Source organism: Heptranchias perlo, chromosome 15, assembly GCF_035084215.1.
Source record: "Heptranchias perlo isolate sHepPer1 chromosome 15, sHepPer1.hap1, whole genome shotgun sequence".
NCBI lineage: Eukaryota > Metazoa > Chordata > Chondrichthyes > Hexanchiformes > Hexanchidae > Heptranchias > Heptranchias perlo.
In genome coordinates, this window is record NC_090339.1 from 51,738,774 (window position 1) to 51,763,644 (window position 24,871).

The 24,871-nt window shown below is 44.2% G+C and overlaps 1 protein-coding gene and 1 long non-coding RNA gene across 2 annotated transcripts in view; one reads left to right on the forward strand and one right to left on the reverse strand.

Moving 5' to 3' along the window:
• The first annotated feature begins 2,919 nt into the window (after positions 1–2,919).
• LOC137332757 (uncharacterized) overlaps positions 2,920–24,871 on the forward strand; it is an 83,969-nt gene continuing 62,017 nt past the window's right edge. Inside the window, exons 1-2 of the long non-coding RNA XR_010965741.1 lie at positions 2,920–3,584; positions 9,276–9,452. This is a non-coding gene — a long non-coding RNA (uncharacterized lncRNA). The remainder of the gene's footprint in view (positions 3,585–9,275; positions 9,453–24,871) is intronic.
• Positions 22,979–24,871, reverse strand: part of LOC137333168 (arrestin-C-like) — a 63,769-nt gene continuing 61,876 nt past the window's right edge. Inside the window, exons 19-20 of the mRNA XM_067997354.1 lie at positions 24,181–24,289; positions 22,979–22,984 (exon numbers count right to left, since the gene is read on the reverse strand). Coding sequence (XP_067853455.1) covers positions 22,979–22,984; positions 24,181–24,289 — 115 coding nt within the window. The remainder of the gene's footprint in view (positions 22,985–24,180; positions 24,290–24,871) is intronic.

A 24,871-nucleotide genomic window follows, 5' to 3' on the forward strand; every position in this document is an offset into this window, starting at 1 on the left:
TTCTTTTGCTGGAGTAAAGAAGTTCAGGAGAAGGAGCATGATCTAGATCTTTCAAATAATGAGATATGGGATCTGGCCTTAAACTGTGGTCACAGGATGAGTACAAAATGATCAAACCTCTAAAGCATGGGGTCGAGGCAGCTGAAGGCATGGCTGCCAAAGCTGGAGCAAGAGGCCAAAGTCAGAGGAATGGAGAGTATGGGGGGAGGGGGTTTGTAGTGCCGGAGGAGGTTACAGTGATAGGGAATGTAAAGGCAAGGGATTCAAGCACCAAGCTGAGAATTTTAAATTTGAATTGTTGAGGGAACCAGGAGCCAATATAGGTCAGTGAGGACAGGGGTAATTGATGAATGGGATGGTGCAGGATAGGATACGGACAAGAGAGTTTTGGATGAGGTGAAATTTACAAAGGATGGAGAATGGGAGGCCAACCAAGAAAGAATTGGAATGGCCAATTCTAAAGGTGACAAAACCATGGATATGGGTTTCCGTTGCAGTTGAGCTGAGGTAGAGGTAAAGGGGTGAGATGTCACAGAGGTCAAAATAGGTGGTCTTTGTGATAGAAGCTCAGCTCAGGGTCGAATAGGAGACTGAGGTTGCAAACACTCTTGTTCAGCCTGAGACTATGGCTGGGAGGGGGCTATGACTAAAAGCATTTCATGAGCCCTTGACTGAACCACAGCAGCCTTCTACCTCCCAAGCTACAGCTACTGAGGGAACATTTCGTAGAAGCACTAGAGTAAGTAAGAGAGCACTCAAGACGGGCACTAGGGGTTCGCACCAGGGTGATATTAATGTGTAGGCATTTCTGAAAGCCAGTAAAATGATAATCCTTTTTGAAATCTTTGTGTGCAGGGTATGTTCCTGTAGCAGCTGGTGACACTGAGTAACAATGTTGGTCTTTGGGCAGATGCAGTTTATTTGAGGGTGCAAGGACTTGGAGACATGTTCAACATGACTGTTAAGGCAGGGAAGTAGGGATTGTTCAGCTAAAGCACTCTTCAATGAGTTGCTGCCAAAGCACTTGGCTGATGGCAGATGTTGGTGCCCTCCCACTTCCTTGCCATTGTCTCTGCCACCAGTGTCCTCTCCCTCATCATGCTGGAGGTCCTTGTGCAATGGTGGCTCCATGCGTTACTGTATTGCAGAGCAAAGCTTTGTAACATACAGCAAAGCACTATTATACAGGACACTCTTTGTGGGCCATATCGCGGGGTGCCATCAGATCTGTCCAAGCTTTGGTATCATTGGTTGAGAACTCCAGTGCTCTGCTCGATGAAGGCTCTAGTTGACCCATGGATCTGATTGTAGCGCAGCTTGGCTGCCAAGCATGGGTTCCTGAGAGGAGTCATGAGGCAAGTGTGCATGGGATAGCCCTTGTCTACATGCAACCAGCCTCTCATTTGTTGTGCACGGGCGGAGAGCAGATGGATGGAGGATTGCTGCAATACAAAAGCATCATGGCAGCTGCCAGGAAAGCGCTCACAGACCTTCATGATGTGCTGTGGTTCACATGCCAGTGGAAGATCTTGCAACTCATGAAGGCAGTGGGGTCATGTGAAGGAGCCCATCATGTGACATGAGTGCAGTCAATGATGCCCTAGAGTTGTGGAAAATCCTGCAATCGTAACGATCCCTCTCCTGCTGCCTCTGGTTGTCTATTGGGAAAGTGATTAATGTGTTTGCTCTCGCAAACATGGCATCAATTACCTGCTTAATGCAAGCATGCACTGCAGACTGACTGATGTTACTGATAACCCCTGTGGCAGCCTGGAAGGAGCCAGAGGCAAAGAAGTTCAGGGTTGTAGTCACCTTGACTGCAACAGTAAATGCTGTGTTAGCTCTGCCAGTTGGTTTGCAGATCTTCTTGCAGGAGGTGACATAAGTCTGTCACAGCCTCCTTAGGAAAGCAAAACTTTCTTGTGAATTATTAGATATGTTGTCCTGACCCATAAATTCTGTTGGGAGGGTAAGGATTCCTGAGACATGCCTCCTTCTATTTGCTCTCCCTCCAGCTGCAGCTGTTTGCCCCTTCCTTTTTCTCTTGCCAGAGTGGAATTCCTAGAAGGATCCTCAATGAAGAAATAAGCATGATGCTAGAAGCTCCTTTAGAGTTCAGAATGTTCAAACTGCAAGCACTTTGAATTCATCAAAGTAGCAAAACAACACTGAGGTAGATTTTGACTTTCCGCGATAGTGTAAAAGTGAATCGGCAGCTCGTTTTACATCTCTCCAGAATTCCACTGAAGTCAGTGGAAATAAAAATGGGGAGAGATGTAGAACGGGCTGCCATCTCGCCATTATCCGTTTTACACTATCGTACAAAGTCAAGATCCACCCCACTAACTAATACAAGCAAAAGGTCGCCCAAAACTTTCTATAGTTTTATGGAGCAGCTGAGGATCCTTATCAATATCGCTGGAAATGGCCAGCTCCTGACCAGGTTTGTGGACGGGAGCAGGACCTGGCAGAAGCGATGTGCGCAGAGTGAAAATGGTGTTGGGGATTGTAACAATGACCCAGATTTGCCTTTATTAATGAGGTTGCTGCCTGTTTCCAGTGGGAGTTCTAGCCTCTTGGATCAAGGTTTTGCCGGAAAATTGGAACAGAGCGAAACAAAATGGTAAATTGGTGCTATTTTGGTCTTTCTACCACCCCATTTTTAAGTAGAGAGAGGATGATAGGGACATAAAATCCACTCCCCCACTCCCCCACTCCCCGCCCACCCCCACAGTGTTGGTGGATGAAATCTGATCTGGAAGGTATGGTCTAGAATTGCCTTGAAATGACTTACACTGCTGTTGCTTCATTTAAAAAAAAATTGCACCAGGAGAGGAAGTTACACACACGAGCTTCCTGAGGATGCTCACTTACATTCCCATTGGTGCAGGCATTTGTGTAAAACCCATGTAAAACAGGCACAAGCAGCTGAACTACCTGGACACTTCTGTGCAGTCTTTAAAACAACAGTTCAAACTGCACCGTTCAGCAGCAGACCAACCAGATCAACCAGGCAGGAGAGCTGAATGCTTGTCTCTTTTGTTTTACTCTCTAATAAACTCACTGTATGGATTAGCAATACCTTATATACTTTTACAGAATTATGACTGCGTAGGCACCATCTGTGCCCAGAGGGCAGCCTTGCATGGCACCAGGCCAAAGAAGAAGAATGCGGAACATATCTGCCGATAGTCTAACTCTGTGAGAAGCAGTCAGGGGCAAGCGCAGGTGTCTGGAGCCAGAACGGCAAAAGAGAAAAGCTTTAAAAATCGCTTCCTAACTGCAGAAATCTTTATTCTGCTTTGATCATCTGACCCTGACAGCTGCTGTGCCTCACAGAACTCAGTGTAACTTACCGTGAGTGTATCAGCAGTCCAAACACAGGAAACACAAAGCTGCTTCAACACTGGATGTTACTGTGACATATGCAAATGAGGCCGGTGGCAACTCAGCGGGCAGATCACGGGAGGGCTCCACAAGCACGAGGAAATGCGGGGAAAAGCCTTTTAAAAATGGAAATCAGGCAGAAATGGCTTCCACCTGAATTCCCTCACTTAAAAAAAATTCTACGCTGTCCTTGCATGGTAAGTAGCTCAGAAATTGCAAGGAAATTCGCTCCCTATGTCACGGATGCTGATCCAGTTTTAGTATTAGTGAAAATGTGGCATCTTTTAAAAAATTTTGTGAAGGTGTTAATCAGAAATTCTGTTAGCAAATGAAAACTATAATGACTTTATGAAACTTGATTTGTAGGTTATAGCTTAAGTCGCGCGGTCTGATACAGCGTTTATTTTTCCTGAAAGCTGAATACTAAGAGAACCCGAAAGGACTTATGTTTATTCCAGAAAGCTGTTAGAGTAACAAGGGTTTCTGTTTCACCCCTGCACAATGCTACGTTACCAGATATTGTGCGTTGCATCCTTCTTGGTCTGATTACGCCTCTGTGAAGCACCTTGGGATGTTTTACTACATTAAAGGTGCTATATAAATGCAAGTTGTTGTTGTTGATGTGGAGTGGTCCTTGAGCTAAACGCAATGGAAATATTTAGGTGGAGGCTGAAAACATAACGGATCTGAATTTCCTTGGGGGTTCCACGTGACTCTGGCAAAATTTATCAGAAAGCAGACGAGCCCCAATTAAAGAAGAAAGAGAGTTACAACTTGCATTTGTTTGCAACTTTCGTGACCTCAGGATGTCCCAAAGCACTTTACAGCCAATTAAGTACTTTTGAAGTGTAGTCACTGTTGTAATGTAGGAAAATGCGGCAGCCAATTTGCGCACAGCAAGATCCCACAAACCGTAATGAAATAAATGACCAGATCATTTGTTTTAGGTATTGGTTGAGGGATAAATATAGGCCAGGACATCGGGAGAACTCCGCTGCTCTTCTTTGAAATAGTGCCATGGGATCTCTCCCGTCCACCTGAGAGGGCAGACGCGGCCTCGGTTTAAAGATTCATCCTAAAAGACGACACCTCTGACAGTGCAGCACTCCCTCAGTGCTGCACTGAAGTATCAGCCTAGATTATGCGCTCAAGTATCTGGAGTGGGATTTGAACGCATGACCTTCTGACTCAGAGGAGCAAGTGCCAGCATGGTGCCAGGCTGACACCTAATTATGCCAGGTCACTACCAATTCCAGGATTTCCTGATTGGCTTTGTAGGGGTAGATCCTCCGCCTGCCCCTTTACAAGACTAATGATACCCTGGGGCAGAGACTCCCTACTCTGGGATTTCCTGCCTCCCCAGCTCAGTTGGGACCTCACATATTACTGGAGGCTGGTACTCAGAGAGATGAGGACCCCTAATCAGTGCAAGTGGGCCCGACCAAGGGGTTCCTGGCAAGGGGAAAGAGGTAGGTTATTAAAAAAAATTGATTGGCCCACTTGCAAAAAGGGAGCTGGTGAGGGTCACAATGGGGTGTCTGAGGGGCTCCAAATGACAGGCTGCATAAGGCTGGTGGGGTGCTGGAGATGTACCTGTGGTAGTGCGATGCCTACCAGCCCCATGTAAACGAGGCTCCATTCTAGTTACTCTGCAGACTCCAGCAGGGTCAGTGTTGGATGGGATTGGTTGTTATAAATTGAATGGCCAGGTGGTTATGAATGGCTAGAGCCTAGTCTTCAGTTGCTTCGAAGACTTTATTCACAGAGCTCCACATTACACCCACACCGCACTCTAGATCGGCTCTCTTATAAATGGATACAAGAGAGTTCCCAAATGATATGCACCACCTGAATACAATTATCACTAATTGATATAAATCACATGGATACAATTAACACTGGTGGGTGTGACACTGGTGTAAACCACCAGGATTACTAATCACAAATTTTCACGTCAAACAGCTCTTGCCGATCCAACCTAATTCTCATATATTAGGCTTGAAAGTACCCACTCAAGCTGGGAGAAGAAAGCCTTGCCAGTACTTACGCTGTCAACATTTTGCAGTTTTATAGAACGGTAAATGATACTTTCCACTGGTTTACCAATTCTGATGCAGAATAGGGAAATTCTCTTGGAAACAATAAAACAGACATCATTCTACATTGTAAATGGTTGTCAGAAAAAGGTTAAGCTTCAAGTCTGTTCAAGATGTTTGTAATTCAGATGTGCAGTTGTCCTCACCAGGTGATTTGCGGATTTATAAGAAATAGAAGCAGGAGTAGGCCATACGGCCCTTCAAGCCTGCTTCGCCATTCAATAGGATCACAGCTGATCTTCTACCTTGACTCCACTTTCCCACCCTATCCCCATATCCCTTGATTCCCTCAGCGTCCAAAAATCTATCATCTCAGTTTTGAATATACTCAATGACTGAGCATCCACAGCACTCTGGGTAGAGAATTCCAAAGATTCACAACCCTCTGACTGAAGAAATCTTTCCTAATCTCAGTCCTAAATGGCCAATCCCTTATCCTGAAACTATGACCCCGAGTACTAAACTCTCCAGTCAGGGGAAACAGCCTCTCAGCATCTACCCTGTCAAGCCCTCTAAGAATTTTCATAGAATCATAGGAATTTATGGCATTCGAAGGCTATTCGAAGGCCATTCGGCCCATCGTGTCTGTGCTGGCTGAAAAAGAGCGATCCAGCCGAATCCAACTTTCCGTGGCCTTGTAGATTATGGCATCTCAAGTGCATATCCAAGTACTTTTTAGATGCGATAAGGGCTTCTGCCTCTACTACCCTTTCAGATAGTGAGTTTCAGACCCTCACCAACATCTGGGTGAAAAAATTTCTCCTCAACTCCCCTCTAATCCTTCTACCAATTATTTTAACCATCTGGTTATTGACTCTCTGCTAAGGGAAATAGGTCCTTCCTATCCACCTCAATTAAATCTCACCTCAGCCTCCTCTGTTTGAAATAAACAACCCCAGCCTATCCAGTCTTCCCTCATAGCTAAAATTCTCCAGACCTGGCAACATCCTCATATATCTCCTCTGTACCCTCTCTAGTGCAATCACATCTTTCCTGTAATGTGGTGACCAGAACTGTACACAACACTCTAGCTGTGGCCTAACTAGTGTTTTATACAGTTCCAGCATAACCTCTCTGCTCTTATAGTCGATGCCTCGGCTAATAAAGGAAAGTATCCCAAATGCCTTCTTAACTACCTTATCTACCTGTCCTGTTACCTTCAGGGATCTGTGGACATGCACTCCAAGGTCCCTCTGTTCCTCTATACTTCTCAGTATCCTATTTATTGTGTACTCCCTTGCCTTGTTTGCCCTCCCCAAATGTATTACCTCACACTTCTGCAGATTGAATTCCATTTGCCACTTTCTGACCACCTGACCAGTCCATTACTATCTTCCTGCAGTCTACAGCTTTCTTCCTCGCTATCACCCACAGGGCCAATTTTTGAATCATCTGCAAACTTCTTAATCATGCCCCCTTCATTTAAGTTTTAAATCATTGGGAAACCACAAAATTCTATTATTTTATTTATACCATTTTGTATGTTTCAATGAGATCACCTCTCATTCTTCGAAACTCCAGAGAATAAAGGCCCATTCTACTCAATCTCTCCTTATAGGACAACCCTCTCATCTCAGCAATCAATCTAGTGAACCTTCGTGCACCCCTTCTAAGGCAAGTATATCTTTCCTTAGGTAAGGAGACCAAAATTATACACAGTACTCCAGGTGTGATCTCACCAAAGCCCTATATAATTGCAGCAAGACTTCCTTACTCTTATACTCCAACCCCCTTGCAATAAAGGTTAACATACCATTTGCCTTCCTAATTGCTTACTGTACCTGCATGTTAACCTTCAGTGATTCATGTACAAGGATACCCAAATCCCTCTGAATACCAACATTTCTTAGTCTCTCACTTTTAAAAAAATATTCTGCTTTTTTATACTTCCTACCAAAGTGGATAATTTCACATTTCTCCACATTGTACTCCATCTGCCACCTTCTCGTCCACTCACTTAACCTGCCGATATCTTTTTGTAGCCTCTTTGTGTCCCCCTCACAACTTACTTTCCCACCTACCTTTGTGTCGTCAGCAAACTTGGATACATTACACTCGGTCCCTTCATCTAAGTCATTGATATAAATTTTAAATAGCTGTGTAGAATCATAGAATCATAGAATCATAGAAGTTACAACATGGAAACATGCCCTTCGGCCCAACATGTCCATGTCGCCCAGTTTATACCACTAAGCTAGTCCCAATTGCCTGCACTTGGCCCATATCCCTCGATACCCATCTTCCCCATGTAACTGTCCAAATGCTTTTTAAAAGACAAAATTGTACCCGCCTCTACTACTGCCTCTGGCAGCTCGTTCCAGACACTCACCACCCTTTGAGTGAAAAAATTGCCCCTCTGGATCCTTTTGTATCTCTCCCCTCTCACCTTAAATCTGTGCCCCCTCGTTATAGACTCCCCTACCTTTGGGAAAAGATTTTGACTATCGACCTTATCTATGCCCCTCATTATTTTATAGACTTCTATAAGATCACCCCTTAACCTCCTACTCTCCAGGGAAAAAAGTCCCAGTCTGTCTAACCTCTCCCTGTAAGTCAAACCATCAAGTCCCGGTAGCATCCTAGTAAATCTTTTCTGCACTCTTTCTAGTTTAATAATATCCTTTCTATAATAGGGTGACCAGAACTGTACACAGTACTCCAAGTGTGGCCTCACCAATGCCCTGTACAACTTCAACAAGACATCCCAACTCCTGCATTCAATGTTCTGACCAATGAAACCAAGCATGCCGAATGCCTTCTTCACCACCCTATCCACCTGTGACTCCACTTTCAAGGAGCTATGAATCTGTACTCCTAGATCTCTTTGTTCTATAACTCTCCCCAACGCCCTACCATTAACGGAGTAGGTCCTGGCCCGATTCGATCTACCAAAATGCATCACGTCACATTTATCTAAATTAAACTCCATCTGCCATTCATCGGCCCACTGGCCCAATTTATCAAGATCCCGTTGCAATCCTAGATAACCTTCTTCACTGTCCACAATGCCACCAATCTTGGTGTCATCTGCAAACTTACTAACCATGCCTCCTAAATTCTCATCCAAATCATTAATATAAATAACAAATAACAGCGGACCCAGCACCGATCCCTGAGGCACACCGCTGGACACAGGCATCCAGTTTGAAAAACAACCCTCCACAACCACCCTCTGTCTTCTGTCGTCAAGCCAATTTTGTATCCAATTGGCTACCTCACCTTGGATCCCATGAGATTTAACCTTATGTAACAACCTACCATGCGGTACCTTGTCAAATGCTTTGCTAAAGTCCATGTAGACCACGTCTACTGCACAGCCCTCATCTATCTTCTTGGTTACCCCTTCAAAAAACTCAATCAAATTCGTGAGACATGATTTTCCTCTCACAAAACCATGCTGACTGTTCCTAATTAGTCCCTGCCTCGCCAAATGCCTGTAGATTCTGTGTATAACGGATCCTTGCGGCACCCCACTAGTTACAACCTGTGAACCCGAAAATGACCCGTTTATTCCTACTCTCTGTTTTCTGGCGGTTAACCAATCCTCAATCCATGTTAATATATTACCTCTAAACCCATGAGCCCTAATCTTGTGTAACAACCTCTCATATGGCACCTTATCAAATATCTTTTGAAAATCCAAATACACTACATCCACTGGTTCCCCCTTATCTACCCCTGCTAGTTACACCCTCAAAGAACTCTAATAGATTTGTCAAACATGATTTCCCTTTCATAAAATTTGGTAATTTTTAATATTATTTTTATGGTCAAAATTTGTTTTTCCTGCAGTTTTCCCCCCATTCTCTACTGAAGGTACTGGGGAATGATTCCACAGGGATGGACAGCATTCTGGTATCTCACCCAGTTCTTAACGTTTGCATCTGTACAGTGAGTATTGGCAGGCTATTTGACTACAGGGATCATCGCACTCAAGCCCAGTCACGTCCTTGCTCAACATCCACACAGGTATACTTTCCAGTACGAGTCACTGAAGAATGATCAGGAGCAGAATACTGGCTGATTTTTTCCTGTCCCTTGTCTAGGTACACTGAGGCCCATAGCACTGCTCCTATTGCCAATAGTGAAGCTAACTCAACGCAGACTGGATATTGATCCAGTGCTCTTCTTAAGTCTCTGGCTCAGTTCCACACTGGGCAGTTGTTCTTAAGCACTGAGCCATGAGGAGCAGTGTTTGCCTTTTTGATACAGATATCACTTTAATTATTTCTGGAAGATTGGTCCAGGATTGATACCTGAGACGCTAAAATATGTGTTAAGTCGGCCTTAGCCGAGAAAATTCTTGAGTCTCATTTCTCTGTCTCTTCAGATTTATACAAGTCTTTAAGGGGAATTTGATAAACACATTGATAATCTCCTGTGGATGGACTGTCCATACCTGTATATATCCCTCGTGTAATGCTGCTGATTCCTCTTGTTCCAATTGATATGTAAGCAGTTTTCCCACTCCATACCACACTTTGTAAAAATGTTGACTCATTCCGTAAAGGGCAATCTCTGCTTGATCCATCATTAAAGCATTTAGAGTGTATACATTCTCCTCCCTTGTCATCATATGCTCCTTCTCAACAGTAATTATCTCAGCAGTTAGTCTTTTTCCCTTCCTCTTGCATTGCTAATTATGGACCCCCTTGGTACTGTTTTAAGTGCTTCCCACTTTGTTGCCTCGGAGCACAATGTACCGCTGTTAACAGCTATGAAATATCCATGCGTCTCAGTATCACTGCAAGGACTGGTTTAACTCCAGTAGCTGCTTTAAAGCCAGAAGCACGTAGTTAGACTGCTGACTCCGCACCACATCTCACTCCAGTCAGGGCAACAGGAACTTCGAGCGCGTATCCTCACATAGATTTTGAGGTGTCCAAATGCTGGTGACATTTGTAATACTAGTCTAGAGCTGACAGGACAGTCGGCTCTTAGCTTGCAGCAAAAAAATACTTCAAAGCAGTTCGTTGGGGTTCCGGGGAACTTTACGAACTTTAACTGTAACATTGAAATAGTTTGCTTTGCTCCAGTCACATTTACGCTGCAGCTGGTGTGAAACTGAAGTTGTGTGTGAGACTATCACCTCAAAGTTGTCTCACACCACTTCTGTTAAACTGAAGTCATTGAGATCCCTGTTGTTATAATGCAGATTCTGTGTCAATTTTACATCATTCTTGCATTACATCGTTTTGGGGAAAAATTTTCAGGGCTATGGGGAAAGAACAGGGGAGTGGGACTAATTGGATAGATCTTTGAAAGAGCTGGCACAGGCACGATGGGATGAATGACCTCCTTCTGTGCTGTATCGTTCTATGAATCATTGATTGTTGCATTGAATCAATATAAAACCTGCAGTATAACTGGCCTGTTTGGTTCTTTTTCAGTGTTGCTTGTGAACATTTTACCAGCTAATAGACTCTTATTACATCACAGGTGGGCAGGGATATGGTTAATGAACAGAAAGAGCTTGTCAATGACCCTCTTAACAGCTTGTTCATCTCTAGGCCTCTGTGCACAGAGTGATTATATAGGTACAGGTGCAACTCATAACTCAGCTTCGCATTGGCTGCTCATTTAAGATAACTCCATGCATTCAACAACCATAGCAGGAGGTTTAGTGGTGATTTTAGAGTTGCTACCCCATTTGAGATAATTAGTATTTCTAGCTACACCTCTGATACTGTGAGAAGTAAGTCCATGTGTGAATACAATTTGCAGTGAGGGAAATAAAAGGTAAATTCTTTATCTGCCAGTTAAATAATCAGCATGTATCCATTAGCCTCATATTGATGTAAAGTTCTGTCAAAGTCTTTAAATTTCCCCCATAAAATCCTGTTGGACACAAGGGTTAGCGCGGAATTCTGTAAAGGAGATTTTCCTCTTTCTTGTGCCTGGCGAACGCTCAGTTTCAAGGTGCAGTGAAGAGGAAATGGGGGTAGAGACCCATTGGGTCTGGTCCTCATCCACACAAGGTGGCCTCAAAATTTCCTGGCTTACCCCAAAATGACACAACAGACTTTTCATTACCTGATTGGATGACTCGGCTGTCAGTCAAACAGCCTATTTTCCCTCCATATCTATAATTTTTATAACTAATAAACAAAAGTGTTTTAGTTCTAAAATATTGGAGATGGGGAAACAACAGACTGTTTGACTGGCAGTCAAGATTCGTCCAATTGGGCAATGAAGAGTCTGTTTGCTTTCCAATTGGCCATGGGAAGGCGGGGCACCGTGAGGAAGGACGTGACAGGTGACCAATGGCGTGAGTGTGGGGTGGGGCCAGTTTGAATTAGGAGGTCATGTGATGAAACCTCATGGAATACGTCCAATCAGAGTTGGTGATTGTACATGGGCACCCAATAAAACCTGGCAGTTGGGCTTCTGCTGGGACTCTCCATGGACCAGAGGGTCTATGGTGATCCTGGTAGCAGCCTGAAGAAAAATAAGTGTTATTTTAAATATTTCCCCCACTTTGGATGAACTTTAGCCCTCAGGATGTGCCTGCTGCCATTGGGACCTGAGGGCCCCGTGGCTAGTGGCTAGGAACACTGTTATAGGCCTGAGGCTACACTCCTGTTTTTCCCCCACAAATGATCCCAGTGCCAGGCCCTGTCAAAGGCTCTACAAATGGCCTGGGTCAAGGAACTTATGGGCACCTTTCTCCTCACAGGCACAGTGCAACTCTAGTATCCTATTGGGTGTCCAGAGAGGAAAATGAGCTCTTCTGTAACGTTCATTTAAAATCCTGCCTCCTATCAACTTGGAAGGTGCCCAACAGCAGCAATAGTTTTCATTGTATATCGTGCACTGTATAAACTGACACCAACTGTATCCAACCCAGATCAATGGAGACCACTGTCAAGATGCATTTATCCTCAGGGTTGCTCTCCCCCAGCTCCTCTACTTTTCTTTATTACTCATTCCCAGGATGTGGGCACCACAGGCGAGGCCGGTATTTATTACCCATTCCTGGTTGCCCTGAGAAGGTGGTGGTGAGCCTTCTTCTGGAACCACTGGTAGCAGATTGCTAGGTGACTTCAGAGGGCAATTAAGAGTCAAGCAGGTTGGTGTAGGACTGGAGTTACATGTAGGCCAGACCAGGACATTAGGGAATGAGTCGGGGTTTTAATACAATCCGATAGCATCATTCTCACTTTTACAAATTCTCGAAACTGCCTTGGTGGGATTTGTACTCACGTTCTCTGGATTACTAGTCCAGGCCTCTGGATTAATACTCCAGTAACATGTCCACTACATTACCATACCCATCTACTGAGAAAGAAGATCTGTTTTTAGATTGAAATCAGTTCACTATTTTACTGAATGAAAGATTTTTTTTTAGCGTGGCAGTGCGTAAAATCACCACCTCTGTCGGTGCCAGTGACAGGTGTAAAATCGTGTGTTGCGTTTAACCAGTTTCTGCTCCGTTGCTAATTATTATGAATCCTTTTCTTGACATGCCCTTTATTTTTATTTGAATTTGAGATTTTTTTTAAGCACATGGGGGATTTTAATCACAGCAGACAAGCCTGAGTGGTTTCTAATGTTGCATAAAAGCAGGCAAATCAAGCGTGTTAATGCAAGGTCTGGTTTCAGCTAACTCACTCTCTGTATAACCAGAGGGGAAGGGTCCAGGAGCCCATGAGGCAGAATATCGTTCAAATGTGTGAAGGGAAGTGGATCAAGCTGAAAAACATTAACACTAATGGCCACTGGCTCTAGTCCATTACACCGCATATTCTATCGAGCTTACTGTGTAAGGGTGCTCTACTTTTATTTCCTGTATTATGTATCAGGAATCCTCTCTTTTTCTCCAATTTACTCATTATGAGCTCCATTTCATAATTGCTAATAGCACTGCCAGTGACTCAGTTGTTTGGTAAAAGATTTTTATTGCATTAAAGTACAGGGTCACGATTGTTTACTGTTTGTGGAGCGCTGATAAGTGGAGCCACATTCATATTCAAATTACCCATATCATATCGCTTCTTACCATCGGGGACCGAACCCACCATTTCCAGGTTGTCAACACTGAGGAAATGTGACACTCATAACTCGTAGGAACAAGACGACTGCAAAGCCATTTAAGGATATGGGGAGCTCTGTTTTTCAGAATAACATGAATCAAAATAGAATGATAAAATCATTGGATAGTTACTGCACAGAAGGAGGCCATTCGGTCCATCGAGCCCGAGCTGGCTCTTTGTAAGAGCAATCCAGTTAGTCCCATTCCTCCACTTTTTCCCTATAGCCATGTAATTTTTTTCCCTTCAAGTATTTATCCAATTCCTTTTTGAAAGCCACGATTGAATCTGCTTCCACCACCCTTTCAGGCAGTGCATTCCAGATCATTACAACTCGCTGCTTAAAAAGTATTTCCTCATGTTGCCTTTGGTTCTTTTCCCAATAACCTTAAATCTGTGTCCTCTGGTTCTCAATCCTTCCGCCAATGGGTACAGTTTCTCTTAATTTACTTTATTTAAACCCTTCATGATATTGAAAACTTCTATCAAATCTAATCCTATCCTTTTCTGCTCGAAGGAGAACAACCACAGCTTCTCCAGTCTATCCACATAACTGAAGCCCCTCATCCCTGGAACTATCTTAGTAAATCTTTTCTGCGTCCCTCCAAGGCTTTCACATCCCTCCCAAAGTGCGGTGCCCAGAACTGGACACAATACTCCAGTCGTGGTTGAACCAGTGTTTTATAAAGGTTCAACATAACTTCCTTGCTTTTGTACTCCATGCCTCTATTTATAAAGTCCAGGATCCATTTCGGCCTCCTCCCGATATCGACACCATCACAGAAGCCAGTATTGAGCAAATTCAATTCACTCAACGTGATATCAAGATACGGCTGAGTGCACTGGATACAAGAAAGGCTATGGGCCCGGCAATATCCCAGCTATAGTGCTGAAGACTTGCGCTCCAGAACTAGCCGCGCCTCTAGCCTAACTGTTCCAGTACAGCTACAACACTGGCATCTACCTGACAATGTGGAAAATTGTCCAGGGATGTCCTGTCCACAAAAAGCAGGACAAATCCAATCCGGCCAATTAGCCCCATCAGTCTACTCTCAATCATCAGCAAAGTGATGGAAGGTGTAATTGACAGTGCTATCAAGCGGCACTTACTCACCAATAACCTGCTCACCAATGCTCAGTTTGGGTTCCGCAACAGACCTCATTACAGCCTTGGTCCAAACATGAACAAAAGAGCTGAACTCCAGAGGTGAAGTGAGAGTGACTGCCCTTGACATCAAGGCAGCATTTGACCGAGTGTGGCACCAAGGAGCCCTAGTAAAATTGAAGTCAATGGGAATCGGGGAAAACTCTCCAGTGGCTGGAGTCATAACAAGCACAAAGGAAGATGGTAGTGGTTGTTGGAGGCCAATCATCTCAGCCCCAGGACATTGCTGCAGGAGTTCCTCAGGGCAGTGTCCTAGGCCCAACCATCTTCAGCTGCTTCATCAATGACCTTCCCTCCATCATAAGGTCAGAAATGGGGATGTTCGCTGATGATAGCACAGTGTTCAATTCCATTCGCAGCCCCTCAGATAATGAAGCAGTCTGTGCCCGCATGCAGCAAGGCTTGGGCTGATAAGTGGCAAGTAATGACCATCTCCAACAAGAAAGAGTCTAACCACCTTCCCTTGACATTTAACGGCATTACCATCGCTGAATCCCCCACCATCAACATCCTGGGGGTCACCATTGACCAGAAACTTAACTGGACCAGCCACATAAATACTGTGGCTACAAGACCAGGTCAGAGGCTGGGTATTCTGCGGCGGGTGACTCACCTCCTGACTCCCCGAAGCCTTTCCACCATCTACAAGGCACAAGTCAGGAGTGTGATGGTATACTCTCCACTTACCTGGATGAGTGCAGCTCCAACAATACTCAAGAAGCTCGACACCATCCAGGACAAAGCAGCCTGCTTGATTGGCACCCCATCCACCACCCTAAACATTCACTCCCTTCACCACCGGCGCACCATGGCTGCAGTTTGTACCATCCACAGGATGCACTGCAGCAACTCGCCAAGGCTTCTTCGCCAGCACCTCCCAAACCTGCGACCTCTACCACCTAGAAGGTCAAGAGCAGCAGGCACATGGGAACAACACCACCTGCACGTTCCCCTCCAAGTCACACACCATCCCGACATGGAAATATATCGCCGTTCCTTCATCGTCGCTGGGTCAAAATCCTGGAACTCCCTATCGAACAGCACTGTGGGAGAACCTTCACCACATGACTGCAGCGGTTCAAGAAGGCGGCTCACCACCACCTTCTCAAGGCAATTGGGGATGGGCAATAAATGCCGGCCTCGCCAGCGACGCCCACATCCCATGAACGAATATATAAAACAAAATCCCATATACTTTCTCAACCTGTCCTGCCACCTTCAAAGATTTGTGCACATATAACCCCAGGTATCTCTGTTCCTGTCCCCGCCCCTTTTAGAATTGTACCATTTAGTTTATATTGCCTCTTGTTCTTCCTATCAAAATGTATCACTTCACACTTCTCTGCATTAAATTTCATCTGCCATATGTCCGCCCATTCCACCAGCCTGGTGCTGGGACATAGTTCCTCACAAGTTGATCACCAGGTTTGGTAACTTGTTCAAGTCACCATTTCAAGGTTAAACCTGGACAGACTTTTTTATTCATTCATGGCATGTGGGCATCGCTGGCAAGGGCAGCAATTATTGCCTATCTCTAATTGCCCTTGAGAAGGTGGTGGTGAGCCCCCTTCTTCAACCGTTGCAGTCCTTGTGGTGAAGGTTCTTCCACAGTGCTGTTAGGTAGAGAGTTCCAGGATTTTGACCCAGCGACGATGAAGGAACGGAGATATATTTCCAAGTCGGGATGGTGTGTGACTTGGAGGGGAACGAGCAGGTGGTGTTGTTCCCATGCGCCTGCTGCCCTTGTCCTTCTAGGTGGCAGAGGTCGTGGGTTTGGGAGGTGCTGTCGAAGAAGCCTTGACGAGTTGCTGCAGTGCATCTTGCAGTGCATGCTGCATCTTTTTCCTCACCCAATATCCACATACTGCCACTTTCTGCTAGAAATGGCTAAACAACCTGACCGGCGGCAGTTAAATTCTGCAGGGTCTCCGCCTCATACTCTCGCATGGGATTCTAATCTGCTCCCGACGGCCTCCTGCCAACAGTTAATATCATCCTGGTAAGATTATCTTTAACTACTACAAATGATATTTCTCTTTTTATTCATGGTTCATTTATCGAAAAAAGACCTCTTGTGAGAACTTAAAATGTTATTCCAAAAGAATGGTAACTGCTCATAAATTAGTAAAAAGTAACCTATTTTTGACTTATTATTGAATGGACCACAGCTGCTTCCCAGCCCTATGTTTGTCAGCAATATTGCAGTGACTGAATACTCTACTGAATGGTCCATAATTACACTCAAAATCTTTTTCTTTTTCCATTATGTATATGTGTCGGAAAAATGGATCAGGATTTAGGTTTTATGTCTGGCATCGTATTATAATGCCTAATTAGGCTCTTGAGTTGTCCTAAATAAAGCAACTCCATCAAAAAGACCCAGCCGCAATTCAGCTACCAGCAGAAATAAGGGAAGGGTCTGGTGGGATTGCCATTAACTCTAAGTTCCCCACAGAGATATCAGCACGGAATTTCCCCGGAGATGCTCCCACTCTCTCGCCGTATCTTTGCTGGAAGTGCAGTGGGAACTGGGCTTCCACTGCCTTTATCCTATCCCACACAAGTCCTGCTCACTTTGTCCTTGCCAATGTCCAGTAACTGCCCATCCCTCTCCACCTCTCTGTCCTCCTTTAAGACTCAGCTTAAAGCTTATCTCTTTGACCAAACATTTGGTCATCTGTCCTTCTTTGGCTTGGTGTCAATTTTTGTCTGATAATGCTCCTGTGAAGCACTTTGGGATGTTTTACTACATTAAAGGTGCTATATAAATGCAAATTGTTACAGCAACTTCAAAAGTCATTGTCCTCGGCTTCAGCTCCTCCCAAGATTAACTCCACCCTATTTCTCCAGACCTACTTCTTGGCTCTGGTACCCCGCCCCCATTCCCCCCTCCAACTTTATTCTGCTGAGTGTTCACCGTACCAACGTAGGCAGAGCCTTTGGTTATTTTAAACTTGCTCCCTAAATCCTCCACCTTCAAAACTCTTCTTAAAACCTACCTCTTCATTGTTGCCATTGGCCACTTCCCTTAATTCCCCCCCTCCTCCTGCTTGGGTCAGACATCGAATTGTGAATATTTGGCTATTTTCAAGACACTATGTAAATGTAAGCGACTGCCTTGGTGTTGAGTGTCATCATCACAAATGCGCCCATAGCTCTTTTTTTGGAATTACAGTGGGACACCAATAACTGTGTTCAATTTAAAACGGAGTAATTTGGGCAACAAGCTACACAATAACAGCCTTGGCTGGATTGAACTTAGTATGACGTAACAGTAACATTCAATTTCCAAGATTACAGTAAATGCTGATAAAACATAACCTTTGGAACAGGTAGAAATCATGCTTCTGTTTTCAAGTCTATAATTTGGATGACTTTACTATAAAACATATGAGCTCTGAAACTCCTCAGTATGCTGCAGTTGAATACATGAACTCAAACTGAATCTGCAAGTGGTTCTTCAGCAAATCGCAGATGTCAAGGTGCCCTCGCTGCATAAGTGTCCACTGTGTAACAGCAGGTTCTAAAGGCCTGAAATTCCGATCCAGCCCTGGGTGCTTCTTCAGCAAAACTGCCCGATGGGGGCCGGAAAATGGGGTGGGATCTGATTCAGCTGAGCCCTTCTACCCACTTCACGCAAAATATTTGGAGCCTCACTTCTTTCCCAGCTTTCTATCTTCCCCCCCGCCCCCCTCCCCCAAGCTCCCCCCGGTATATCTAAGGCACTGCAGTCTAGATTTAGATAGCCTGCACACTGCTCTATATTTAAATTATCTGACCTCACCACTTATGGTGGGGTCAGCACCAAAGCCTCCTGGTGGGCAGAAATGCTGCCCTGCCTCACTCCTGGTGATGCAATTTCAGGCCCTGAGAACTTCAACAAAAGGCTCCAATAAGTGTTATACCCAAACTACTCCAGCCCCCTCACCCCGCACCCCCCCCCCCCCGCAAATATATAGATCATTTTTAACTTCTCCATCAACATCACTGGACATGTTTATGTTCTTGACCTAAGATCATCTTTTTGTTCAATATTAGTAGATCTCCCACTGAATTGCTCATGGTGAATCAGAGGATATGTTTTCTCTCTTACCTGCCTCAATATTTCTGATTCTCTCTCTCTCTCTCTCCCATTCCACTTAGAGTGTCAGCAATGCCTCAGCACTCTCGCTTCTGAGTCAGAGGGTTTTGGGTTCAAGCTCCTCTCCAGAGATTTGAGCACAAAAATCTGACACTTCAGTGCAATACTGAGGGAGTGCTGCACTGTCGGAGGTACTGTCTTTCAGATGAGACGTTAAACTGAGGTGGACACACAAGATCCCATGGCACTATTTCAAAGGTGACCTGGTCAATATTTATCCCTTAATCAAAATAGATTATCTGGTCATTATCACATTGAGGGGGTTTTGGTGTGCACAAATTGGCTGCCAGGTTTCCTACATTACCATAGTGACCATACTTCAAAAGTACTTCATTTGCTGTAAGGCGTTTTGGGGCATCCTGAAGTCATGAAAGGCGCTATAGAAATGCTTTCTTTCTTTCTTGCTCAATTTCTTTCTTGCTCAATTTCTTTCTTGCTCAATTTCTTTTCTCCTTTTAAGAACATAAGAAATAGGAGCAGGAGTAGGCCTGCTCCGCCATTCAATAAGATCATGGTGGATCTTTGACCTCAGCTCCACTTTCCCGCCCTGTCCCGATATCCCTTGATTCCCTTAGTGTTCAAAAATCTATTGATCTCAGTTTTGAATATACTCAACGACTGAGCATCCACAGCACTCTGGAGTAGAGAATTCCAAAGATTCACAACCCTCTGACTGAAGAAATTTTTCCTCATGTCAGTCCTAAATGGCCGATCCCTTATCCTGAGACTATGACCCCTCATTCTAGACTCTCCAGCCAGGGGAAATAGCCTCTCAGCATCTATCATGTCAAGCCCTCTCAGAATCGTATGTTTCAATGAGATCACCTCTCATTCTTCTAAACTCTAGAAAATGTAGGCCCATTCTACTCAATCTTTCCTTTATCGGACAACCCTCTCATCTCAGCAATCAATCTCATGAACCTTCGTGCACCCCTTCTAAGGCAAGTATATGTTTCCTTAGGTAAGGAGACCAAAACTGTACACAGTACTCCAGGTAAGTCCTGTACAATTGCAGCAAGACTTCTTTACTCTTATACTTCAACCCCCTTGCAATAAAGGCTAACATACCATTTGCTTTCCTAATTGCTTACTGTACCTGCATGTTAACCTTCTATGATTCGTGTACAAGGATACCCAAATCTCTCTGAATACTAACATTTACTAGTCTCTCTCCTTTTAAAAAATATTCTGCTTTTCTATTCTTCCTACCAAAGTGGATAATTTCACATTTCCCCACATTATTCTCCATCTGCCACCTTCTTGCCCACTCACTTAACCTGCCTATATCCCTTTGCAGACTCTTTGTGCCCTCCTCACAGCTTACTTTCCCACCTAGCTTTATCGTCAACAAAGTTGGATACATTACACTCGATCCCCTCATCTAAGTCATTGATGTAGATTGTAAATAGCTGAGGCCCAAGCACTGATCCTTGCGGCACTCTACTAGTTATAGCCTGCCAACCTGAAAATGACCCATTTAGTTCTTCTCTCTGTTTTCTGTATGTCAACCAATCCTCAACCCATGCTAATATATTACCCCCAATCCCATGAGCCCTAATCTTATGTAACAGCCTTTTATGTGGCACCTTATTGAATGCCTTTTGAAAACCCAAATATACTACATCCACTGGTTCCCCCTTATCTATCCGGCTAGTTACACCCTCAAAAAACTCTAATAGATTTGTCAAACACCATTTCCCTTATATAAAACTGTGTTGACTTTGCCTAATTATATTATAATTTTCTAAGTGCCCTGTTACCATGCCCTTATAATAGATTCTATTATTTTCCTTGCTACTGATGTCAGGCTAACTAACCTATAGTTCCTTGTCTTCTCTCTCTCTCTCTCCTTTCTTGAATAGTGGGGTTACATTTATTACCTTCCAATCAACAGAGACTGTTTTGTTCTCTTTCTTTTGTACTACTATCTGTCATCTTCTGCTTCTCTGCCTTCCCTGTCCTTGTAGATGGGAGGTGGTGTGGTGGGGATGGTAGCATTTTGTGGATGTTGCCTTCGGGGCAATCTGGCCGTTGCTGCAGGCCGACAGGTGGCAGATGCCTTTTGGGCTGCAGGTCACTGGCAGGGAGCGGGGGGGGAGAGGTGGTGGTGGGTTGGGGGAGAAATCCAGGCCACAGGCTGCATTTCTTAGCGGTGAATAAGTGCGGGGCGCTGCACAGGGAGAGGTTTGGCCAGGGGCAGGAGATGGTAGGAGAGAATAGGAAAGGACATGGGAACTCTGGGTTCTTGGGACAGGAGGCGGGTAGGAGGGAGATGGAAAGGGCAAGGGAGTGGCAGCTGGCAGAAGGATCCAGACAGTGTTAAAGAGGCTGCATGTCATCGGTGGCTTTTTGGCTGCAGATCTCAGCTGGTGGATGGTGGCAGATCTAGACCCTCATTTGCATTTGTTGATGAGCGTCTGGCATCGGTTAGAAAGGGATGCAAACCAGGAGTGGGATGCAGTAGGAGGAAGAGGGAAAGGGTGAGGATTGAGAAGGCATGGGCGCTTGGAGCCGGAGGTGGTAGGAGGGAGAGGGACAGGGCAAGGGGCGGATGCTTGGTATGGGACATGTTGGAGGGTAACATATGATATTAATTTATGGGCATTTACCGTCATCAGAATTTGTTTTACAAAATATCTTGAATTTCATGAGAGCAAAACCAAAAAAGTAATGTTGTACAGATTTATTTTTCATTAGAAACAGCCTGTATTACTCAACACAATGCAAACAATCTTATTAAAATCTCTCCTAAAATACTAGCAGAGATGTCTGCTTTCAACAAGTTTGACATTTCATGTAAAATAAAGCCCTGGCTAATCCTAAACCATATCCAATAAAATGTCATGTCTGTTGACAGCTGTAACCTATTGCTTATATCAGACAGTGAGCAACAGGCCTTTTTGTCAAAGCAGATTTCAGTAAAAAGGCAGCCTTTGATCTGTGTGCCAAACTACAACTACAAGGTCTGAGTCAGTTTGTAACGTACATTGATACAAAGAGCTTTGAGGAGTCACATTTATAGTAAAAGGCAGGCGTAGCTTTTTCCCTTTCATAAAGTTTGCTGCCCAATAGGCAATCCCTTTGTGATCTCTAATCTTTTTTGTGGAACCTTTTTGCTCTCTTTCTATTTTATCAATACTATATGCTCATTGCTCCTCTGAACTTTCCACTCTTGTTCCTTCTAAGCTCCTACATGCTCTTCGTTGTCACTGTCTTGAAATCATGACTCATAAGACTGCCTCCAGCTCTGATTCATCTTTTCCCAGCACCTCAAAACTCTTTCTTTTCCTCCTCCAGTCATCCCTTTCGCCTATAATCTACAGGGTTTTAAAACTCCGCCTTAGTGTCACCTAATCACTGCTTCCTGATTTCTCTCATCTTCTATCTTGCTTCTTTGAACCTTGGTCGTGTCCTACACATAAACCATGTCTCTTCACCTAGGTCCCTCGTGCGGAAGCAAAGCTTTTGGGATAATGCAGTGTTAAACTTCTTCTGTGGCTCAGTTGGGAAAGAAAAAGAAAGGAAGAACTAACAAAAGAACTAACAAAAGAAAGAACTTGCATTTATCATTTGCATTTAGGTAAATGAACCATCTGGTGTGATGAAGATTAAGAAGGTCCCAGGTTCAATTCCTAGCCCTTGCTGAATTAGCTGAAATGAGCCAGGGCAGTGGTAGGGTCATACAGTTAGCCGTGGTATTCCCCCAGGTTAAGTGGGGAATATCAGCCAGGGTTCCTGCTCCTGATAGCTATCCATTGAGTCCTGCTTGAAAATTTCTGTGATGTGAACATCAGATGAAGACAGAGTAAGGCTCAACTGTGATGTCCTCACTGTCTAGGCTCAGACTTGAAGGATAGTCATTTAGGCAGTTACTGGAGGGTAGCCAGCATCCGTAGAAACATGCCCCAGCAAGAAAATTTGAAAGACAGACAAATAAATGTACAAACAAAAAGAAAAGGACGTTACTCAGACATATTGACCATCAACCTACATATTTCATTTGTAACAAAGTGTGTTTACCAATCTCTATCCTAATATGAAACACAAGAAGAGTGTAAGAACACTGGGGTTAATACCTGGACAAGAATATTCATCAAGGGTTCCAGATCAATCCTTAACTCCTTCACCTTAACTCCTCATCAAAAATTTACCACCCAGCTTACACCTAGGAGTTAATGACAGCTAAATTTTAATCACCGAAACATTTGACATTAACCGGTTCAGATTATATTAACATTTATATCACCAACCTCCCAACAAGGTCTGAACAATTTACTGAATGAATGAATGAATATACCCTATCTAGACAATTGTCAAAGAAGAAGCCAGACAAAGGCATGAACTAGCAATTGTTTATTAACCTTAGAATCATCATTAGCACTTAAATTAAACATGTAGTATACAGATAATTAGTAGAGGGAGTTAATTGACAAAATGAATAACAGAGGTAACAAAGACATTTCAGTTATGTCCCAGTAATTCAGCATTTTTAGAGACTGATATAAATTGTTGAGATTAATTTAGGATTAGACTCCTTAGACAGTTGTCAAGTTAACAGCATTAGATAACCAGACTATTGAATAGATTAAAGTTTATTTGCTTAAAGATTGCCTCTGTGTTGTCACACAGTTTGTCCGACTGAGCCAAACTTTCCTCCAATTAAATATTGGGAAGACCGAAATCATTGTCTTCTGCCCCCACCATAAACTCCGTTCCCTAGACATCAATTCCATCCCCCTCCCTGATCACTGTCTGAGGCTGAACCAGAATGTTCACAACCTTGGTGTCCTATATGACCCTGAGCAGAGCTTCCTATCCCACATCATCTCCATTACAAAGACCGCCTACTTCCACCTCCGTAAAATCGTCCGTTTTCTCCCCTGCCTCAGCCCATTGGCTGCTAAAACCCTCATCCATGCTTTTGCTACCTCCAGTCTTGACTATTCCAATGCTCTCCTGGCCAGCCTCCCACCTTCCACCCTCCATAAACTTGGGCTCATCCAAAACACTGCTGCCCACATCCTAACTCGCACTAAGTCCTGTTCACCCATCACCCCTGCGATCGTTGACTTACATTGGCTCCCGGTCCACCAATGCCTCGATTTTTAAAATTCTCATGCTAAGTGTTCAAATCCCTCCATGGCCTCGCCCCTCCCTACCTCTATAACCTCCTCCAGCTCTACAACTCTCTGAGAACTCTGGTTTCCTCTAACTCTGGTCTGTGCATCCACGAACTTCCTTTGCCCCACTATTGGCGGCCGTGCATTCAGCCATCTAGCCCCTAAGCTCTGGAATTCCCTCCTTAAAGCTCTCCATCTCTCCACCTCACTCTCCTCCTTTAAGACACTCTTTAAAACCTACCTCTTTGACGAAGCTTTTGGTCACCCCTCCTAATGTCTCCTTCTTTGGCATAGTGTCAATTTTTTCTGTCGTTTCTGAGCCAATGGTCTTGATGGCTTGTCTCCCATCCCTGGTAAAGAATGTTTTCTTTGTATAAGCCTTCATGTTTTAATTAGCATTAGCCAGTTCCTTTCCTAGCAGTCAGTTTGACTACAAGCTCCATTTTGAGGATGTATTTAAGGTGTTTCTTAAGGAATTTCTCCCAGAAGAGTCAGGGGAAGTAAAGGCCACTCGAACCCATTGAAACTGATCACTCTAGTACTCTAGCTCTCTTACTTTAGCATCTGACTACATTTTGAATGCCCTAATTTTTTTATCCGGTAACTTGTTCTTGTCACCATTTTCAAGGGTAAACCTGGACAAACTTTTTTTTATTCATTCATGGGATGTGGGCATTGCTGGCAAGGCCAGCATTTATTGCCCATCCCTAATTGCCCTTGAGAAGGTGGTGGTGAGCTGCCTTCTTGAACCGCTGCAGTCCGTGTGGTGAAGGTTCTCCCACAGTGCTGTTAGGTAGGGAGTTTGAGGATTTTGACCCAGCGACGATGGATGAACGAAGAATGGGTGAGTCTCGGGCAAGTGTGATGGGACCTCAGCCGGGAACCCTGGGGTACTGTGTTAGGTTTTGGTCAGCGGAGTATAATAAAAACAC